The 8,181-nt window shown below is 40.7% G+C and overlaps 1 protein-coding gene across 2 annotated transcripts in view; it reads right to left on the bottom strand.

Annotated features, from left to right (window-relative positions):
- Positions 1-3,537: 3,537 nt before the first annotated feature.
- The window catches only part of PSME4 (proteasome activator subunit 4), a 120,549-nt gene continuing 115,905 nt past the window's right edge, over positions 3,538-8,181 (bottom strand). For both annotated transcript variants that reach the window (XM_021718780.1, XM_008070473.1), the window contains 3 exons: positions 6,216-6,349; positions 5,405-5,543; positions 3,538-5,090 (listed from right to left, as the gene is read on the bottom strand). In XM_021718780.1, coding sequence (XP_021574455.1) covers positions 5,409-5,543; positions 6,216-6,349 — 269 coding nt within the window. In that variant the 3' untranslated portion in view covers positions 3,538-5,090; positions 5,405-5,408. The remainder of the gene's footprint in view (positions 5,091-5,404; positions 5,544-6,215; positions 6,350-8,181) is intronic.

Here is an 8,181-nt window from a genome sequence, read left to right as displayed (position 1 = left end):
GTGGCAGGTGGGGGCACCGGTGGCACGCGGCGACCCCGGAGGCCTTCGCGGCCTCCCACCGTGCCCGCCGCCCACCTCCCCACTCGCGGCGCTTTCAAGCCGGCCTGCGGCTCCTCGGTTGAGCCGCAGCTAACGTATTCCTTCGTCGATTTTAATTGGCGTCGTCCGGTGTGTAACTTTGCGACCTAGAATTTATCAGTCGAGTCATTATAACAGAATTTAAACGAAACCAACTTGAACCAACCCAAGCGAATTCGAGGAATCAGCAAGAGAACTACTGGGAAATCAAGCAAAGTGAAAAAACAAAAAAATCAAACGACCAAGTGAATAAATCATACTCAATTATTATTAAATACTATGTTGAATGTGATAATGCAATGTATTCTAGGCTAATTTTAGTAAGCAATTAACACAAAAGTACCAGTCTTTTTTTTGAGTTGGGGGTCACTGGGGGTCACTGTCACCTAGACTAGAGTGCGGTGGCACGATCACAGCTCACTGCAGCCTTGAACTCCTGGGCTCAAGCTATCCTCTAGCCTGAGTAGCTGGGACTACAGGCGTGCACCACCACTGTATGGCTAATTTTTAAATTTTTTGTAGAGAAGAGGTATCATTATGTTGCTCAGGCTAGTCCTCCCACCTCGGCCTCTCAAAGTGCTGGGTTTACAGGCATTAGGCATGCTGCCTCTCATTCTTCAAAAGTCCATATGTATCCAAAATGAGCTCCTGAGTCTAAGTCTAAAACAGAAGTAATATTCCTAAATTTGCTATTATAAGTCCAAAATAAAACCAAATGGGCTTCCCCCTTCCAACCTAAGATCTTAGTTTTTGGGGTTTTTTTTGAGTCGAAGTCTCACTGTCACCCAGGCTGGAGGGTAGTGGCACACTCGTGGTTATCGCAGCCTCTACCTGCTGGGCTCAGGCAATCCTTCTGCCTCAGCCCTTCCAAGTAGCTGAAATTACAGGCATGTGCCACCACACTCAGCTAATTTTTCTTGATTTATTGTAGAGATGAGGTCTCGCCAATTTGCAGAGACTGGTCTCCAAACTGTAGGCTCATGCAGTCCTCTCACCTGGGCCTTCCAAAGTGCCAGGATTATAGGTATGAACCACCGTGCCCAGTCTTAGTATTTTTCTAACCTTCTCAGGGATGCTATTTGGAAATAGAGAATGCTATTTGTTTGAGTTGAGATCTCACTGTCACCCAGACTGGAATGCAGGGCACTATTACAGCTCATGCAGCCTCAAACTCTTGGGTTCAAGCAATCCTCCTGCCTCAGCCTCCCAACTAGGACTGCAGACTTACACCACCATACCTAAATGATTTTTTTAGTTTTGTAGAGACAAGGTTTTTCTGTTACCCAGGCTGTTCTCCAACTCCTGGATTCAAGCAATCCTCTCCCACCTTGGCCTCCCCAAGTGCTGGGATTAGAGGTGCCAGCCACCAGGCCAGGTGGAATCCTATCTGAATGCCTTCAAATTTATTCCCTGGTACCAGAAAACCAAAAAAGTGATTGTTAGGATGCAATACTTAGTCATAATATTGCTACTTTAATTGCCATTTTGGCCATCTTTAAAAAAAAAAAAAAAAACCAATTACCATAGAAATTGATTTATACACATAATTTCTCTTTCCCAGTTCCTTGTGCTTTCCTCAAGGGGGGAAAAAAACCAACAGGAGGGCTGGTTAATTTATAAAGTAGGTATTCAGTACAGTAGACTATGCTATCAGGATTCTGTTTAGAAATAACTTCAAGAAAGTTTTCCAGTTGATTCCCACATAGCCCACTTCCCAACTGCTTGCAACCAAGTTCTAGAACTTGTTGTCAGTAATGGGTCCTACAAACAACATAAAAAGAAGACCCATTCACATTTAGAGGAAAGATATCCTGACTGTAATTAAATACCTCTCCATAGAAACTAGTTACTGGATAAATAAGTGCCAGTCCATTTCCAGGCATCTGGCCACAGGAAGGGAAAAGATTACAATAGGTTTTGGCTGGATAGAGACCATTAGAGTTACACCTATGGGAGAAATGACCTCAGAATGAGGGGAAAAAAAGCTGCAAGTTGTAAAGGATTTTAGAGCTCTGAAGGAGGAAATTAGGGTCCATAAAAGTTCCAGAACAAGTCAATACCATTCAGCAAGGCTAAAACTACTTTATCTACAAAATCTATGGTGAGAATGTGCTCAGCTGGAAAAAGCACCAGCGTAGTAGTAAAATGATGGAAAATCTGCAAATAAACCATCAAGCAGGGCTAACTATAGAACGTAAGTGGACTCTCAGTCTGCAGTGACACCACCATTCCAATACACACCATCACTGCAATGCCAACTGACACATGTGCACTCTGAGGAAAACAACATATAATGGAGCCAAATTTTCTTGACCTAAGAGTCACTCAGTCTTTGGAAGTGCTCCAACAAAAGAAAAAAGTTTTAAGGCATAAAGGTATGAACATGTATACTGCAGTGTAATTTGTAGTACTGAAAAATGGGGCAACAAAAACCTACAAAACAATTGCTATCTCTACAACTTACTATGTAGTAGCAAAGTTAAGTTTTCAATAAAACAAAACAGGATTGTTCATTGGTCCTTCCAGCCACCCTACTAAGCACCAAAACTGACCGTGGACTTAAAGGGCTTGGCAACAGCTTCCAACTGACCACCTTTTTAACGTGCCATACATTTTAAGAACGATCTTAGACAAGAGCAGCCATTCAACTGCTCCCTCTCCCTTCTCCTTTTCATTCCCAAGGCCACTGTAGAAAAGTAAATTAAGTAACTTGCAGATATATTCTGACTGGTGGAAATACCAAGGTAAGAGCATCTCCCAAACTTGGCATCAGAATCGCCTGGGGAACACGTCAGGTACTCAGGTTAAGGTACTTGTCCACAGGAGTCTTCGCCGGTGGTTCTCAGTCCTGGCTAGAACTGAATCATCATGGAGCTTTCAAAATGGTGATGCCAGTGCCCCAACCAGGGAATCTGTCACTGTGGAAAACAGGGGGCACCCAATACCTCACATCTTTTTTTAAAAGTTCCCTTTTAAGAACCATTGCTGAGGCACAGTTTCACATAGCACAATTAGAAAAAGCTGAAATGGTCTACAATGTAAAGTCTCCCTTCTCAGTGTGGTCTCATGGGAACAAAGAATTAGAAATCACATTTTAACAAAAACGCCTCATGATTCTCAGGCACACCAATGTGAGAATCACTCACCTACGTCAGGGCTATCCAACAGAACTTTCTGTGATGATGGAAAAGTTCATCTGTGCTATTTGATGTAGTAACCACTAGCCACATGTGGCCAATGAGTACTTGAAATGTGCCCAGTGAGATTGAGAATTCATTAATTAAATGTAAACAGTCACCTGTATCTAGTAGCTACTGTGCTAGACAGGGTAGACCTAGAAAATTCATTCTGGTTGAAGGGCATACATTTGCAGACCAAATCTATGGCTACAAAATGAATTCACCGGGGTCCCTGCCTACAGAGCTTTCTCCTCCACTTAATGAAGACAAAAGCCATGTGTTAAAAACAATCCATTTATTGGGTTTTAAACTAGTTACACAATTGAAATAATCAGTTTGGCACTACTCTGTACAGGGATTATATCTGTGTATGCTGACACTTGAATACTGTACCAGGACAACTGCTGTGCTTGGGTCTGTACTGAGTCATTCAGCAGGGAGATACTAAAAATATATACTGTAGTGTTCCTTTAAGGAAGACTGTACAGGGTGTGTTGCAAGATGACATTCACCAACTTGTGAATTATTTCAACCTAGAAGATATCTCTCACTCTATAACCTTGTCATAGGCAAACATGTGGTGTTAGCTTTGAGAGATGCACACAAGAAAAGTTACATAAAAGTCCAGACATTCTAATGATAAATGAACTAGAAAAAAAGCCACAATTCAGCTTTTGTAACATGAAAAGATAAAGAAAATAATTTAAAAACAAAACCAAAAAAATGGCATTCAATGGGTATAAAAGCCCAAAATCACTATAATAAAGAACTATATGTGAATCTTTACAAATTAATTACACAATGGTGTTGTGTAAAAGGCTGCATCTGTACAAAGTCTTGCCAATGCTATCTCTACAGTTTATACAATCTTTTACATCTATATAACATATATTAAACAAGTCAATTAAATATTAAGCCTTATTAGTCTCTCAACGATTTTGCAGGCAAAAAGAGAAAAAAAAAGACAAAAGAAGAGAGAACAAAATAAAGAGAGGAAAAAAATTACAAAATGTCCACAAACACAGCAGTCTTTCATTTAGGTGAAGTTATAACAGTTTTCAAAGGGGATCAAACAACATGTGTAAAGAATACAGGTAAAAACCAACCAGTCAGGGTTTTTATTGTTGTTGTTGTTTATTTTTAAAATCACACATTGTATACACACACAACAATCAATCAAAAATGTATTCACCAAACCCCCAATTTTTTAGCAACTGGCTCTACTCAGCACCAAAAACTCCAGTCTGTGGGAAGTGCATGGACACAGACTCCACTTCTGTGTCTTGGTCGAGTAATACTTCAGGTCTCTGTTTAGGTTCCAAGACTTGCCCTCTTTTCCTTCCCTCTTCATGGCTCTCCAGACCCAAGGCTCTCAAGGCTTCAGATTTATGGCCCACAGCCCTTACACCATCTAACCCAACAGCCATTTGGAAAAAATTCAAAATAATTTGAGATGAATGAAATGACAGGACCTGTATTACAGACGGGTACACTCCATTCCAAGTAAACTGTTTCTTAATGAGTTCCTAGACTCTGTGTGGTCTTGGATGCCATGATCATATTGGGTAATTATTTAGAGTTTGAGACTCTGCGACTTTGTCGGATGCCTCAAAGAAAAAGTGATCAATATTCTGGAAACATCTCTGGACAAGTTAGGAAATTAAATGGCAGCTGATAACCTGTGGAACGTGGACTAATGAGACCAAACACAGAAACCATCAAAATGATGAGCGCTCACCAGAGGCAGTTTTAACACGTGCAGAGAGCTGCCACAGATGGCACCTGAGGATCTGGAGTTTCTGATGAAAAGAGCCTGACGTGAGGACTAGTCATCTGTATCAGAGAGGAAAAAATGTGAATCAGGTAACAGGACATTCAACTCTCAAAGTGCAATAAATGCAACTATTATTCTCCTGTTCTTCCTATTCTGGGTTCTCCCTCTTTAATCAAGAATGGGTAATCACTACTCAAGAATTCAGCAAAACCCATGTGTAAAAACAATCCCCCTCCAACTTTATCTGCACTGTGACACCCAAGAATGTCAGCAAAAAGAAAAAAAATTTATAAATACCCTCTTCTCAGTCATCAAACCAGTGACATTTGTCTGAGGATGTCACCTGCTTACATTCGGAACTTTGCCAACTTACCCTTCTAAGCGTAATAGCACGGTGATACAAGGAGATCAGTGAGAACGAGCAGTTGGTCATCAGTGAATTGCTGTTTGTGTTCTTGCCAGTTGTCATGGTGCGTCCTTCGGAAGTTGGATAAGGTCTTTTTTACAGTCATCTGAAGAGTAAGCAACCCACATACTGAGTTTTAACTCTCTAAACAACCAGGGTTATACATAGGATACTTTTAGCTAAGAGCCAATCCCTCTAGACTTCAGATCTCCCACATTACCAAGTGCTACACAAAACCAACAAGCCAAGCTTAGTTCCTCAAACCACCAAATTTCAGTAAATTACTACCTTCATTTTAGGACAAACTACTGGAACTTATATCACATTATGAAACTGGTTTCACTTATATGCTCACACCTCTTTACAAAGATCAGCAGAAGGACAAAGTCATTGGTTTTTTGAGTTGTTTAACTTAAGGCATTCACAACTAAATAATACCATCACAATTTCCTGTTCAATACTAGCTTTCGGTGAGATACTTTCCAGATATAAAATGCTGGAAAAATAGAAGCATGAAATTTAACTATCCCGACAATATTAACAATACTTTAAACTGGATTGGGAGGGGCAGAAGTTAGTTATTTCTTGCTACCAAAATATTTCAAATATACACGGGAGCAAGGTCTCTGGAGATTTTAATAATTACTGGTGAGTAGACTAAGCCCTGGCAGAGCAGTAGCTTTATGAAAGCAGAGAACTCAGAGTGTCTAGGAAACTATTAGTATAAATGGTTCTTATAAAATATCACTAATAAGAAACTAATGAGGAAGAGTCGTACCTCAATAGGCTGAGGATCATTGAGATGTGCACTGAGATTCATAAGGAGCTGGGGCATCCAGGTGGGAACATCATAAGGACTAGAAAGAACACATGCACCGAGGCCGAGCACCCCAGCATGGCGTTTGACCAACTCTGCAAAGAAAACAACATATATACAAATAGTTACAGGACTCTAATACATTTGTTACAGTAAAATAAAATCTGTTTTCAATTGTGCTGTTTTCAGTGTGTGAAATTCTGCATTTAAATTAATTTACATGTATACACAAACATATGATTTTAAGGCTGAACTAAAAATAATCCTGTATTTAAGACTTTGTCAAGATATCCTTTAATTGTCCCTCAATGACAGCATAACTGTACCTAGGCTCGAAATGTGTCATATATTTGTTTTGTTATGTTTCTAATTTTAAAATTGGGAGGTACAGTTAAAGGTTAGGTTTACAAATATGCATCGTACAGGCACCCTTGTTGATAAGGGGTATCTCCCCATCCCCAGACAGAGATTCACTACCGTTAGTCCTACCTCCCTTCCCCTCCCTACCCACCCATATAGTTTCCCTCCACTGTCAGTTCTTTTTTTTAGTATTATGACAGATGTTCAAGGTTCACTCTATGAGTAAGAACACGTGATACTCAGATTTTTGTTTCTATGAGAGATAACTCAGTATTATAGACTCTAGCTCCATACAGGTTGCTGCGAAATTCATGATTTTGTTCTATTTTATGGTTGCATAGTATTCTATTGTGTATATGTACCATATTTTTTTAATGCAGTCTACTTTTGATGGACAGCACGGTTGGTTTCAGGACCTTGCTATTGTGAACAAAGCTGCGATAAACGTATGTGTGCAGGTATCTTTTTGATAGAGTGATGAGTTCTTCAGGGTATATTCCCAGTAGGGGGATTGCACGATATTTAGAGCTTTTAGGAAGTGCCACACTGCTTTCCACAGAGGTTGCATTAGTTTACACTCCCACCAACAGTGTAGAAGTGTTCCCTTTTCAACATATTCTCTCCAACATCTGTTATTTTTTGAGTTATTGATAATTGTCATTCTGATTGGAGTTAAGTGATATCTCAGTGTAGTTTTGATTTGCATCTCCTTGATGATTAGAGAGGTTGAACATTTCTTCATGGGTGTGTTGGAAGCTCAGATGTCTTCCTTTGAGAAGTGTCTGTTCATATCTTTTGCCCACTTTATAATGGGGTTGTTTGTTTTTTTCTTTTCAGCACATTTGAGTTCCTTGTACATCCAAGATGTTAGGCCTTTGTCAGACCCGGAGTTGGTAAAATACATCTTCCCAGTCTGTGGGCTGTCTCCCTGGTCTCTTGAGAGTTTTTTTGGCTTTGCAGAAGCTTGTCAGTTTAATGAGGTCCCACTTGTCTATCTTATCTCTTTTAGCCTGTGCGTTTCGGATATTCCTCAGGAATTAGACGCCAGTTCCAATTCCATAAAGGTGTGTCCTGCATTTTCTAAGGTTCTTTTTGTTGTTGTTGTTGAGTTGGAGTCTCATTCTGTCGCCCAGATTGGAGTGCAGTGGCCGCTCCCAAGATTGCTGAGCTCATGCAATCCTTCCGCCTCAGCCTTCCAAGTAGCTGGAACTACAGGCGCGGGCTACCACACCCGGCTAATTTTTTTTGATTTATTGTAGAGGTGAGGTCTCACCAAGTTGCCTGGGTGGGTCTTGAACCTGTGGGCTCAGGCAATCTACTCACCTCGGCCTCCCAAGGCGCGGGATTACAGGCTGAGCCACCGAGCCCAGCTTCCTAAGGTTCTTATGGTTTGAGGTTTTACATTTATGTCTCTGATCCATTTAGAGTTAATTTTTGTGTATGGGGATAGATGGGGTCTTGTCTGAATCTTCTGCATGCGGTCAGCCAGTTTTCCCAGCACCATTTACTGAAGAGGTTCTCCTCTCCCCAGTGGTAGGTGGAGGAGGCTTTGTCAAAGATGAGTTGG

This window comes from Carlito syrichta, unplaced genomic scaffold, assembly GCF_000164805.1.
Source record: "Carlito syrichta isolate Samal-C Ts95f unplaced genomic scaffold, Tarsius_syrichta-2.0.1 Scaffold313443, whole genome shotgun sequence".
In the NCBI taxonomy this organism is placed as follows: Eukaryota; Metazoa; Chordata; class Mammalia; order Primates; family Tarsiidae; genus Carlito; species Carlito syrichta.
The sequence above is the reverse complement of the archived record's forward strand: the minus strand, read 5'-3'. Positions and strand labels throughout refer to the sequence as shown.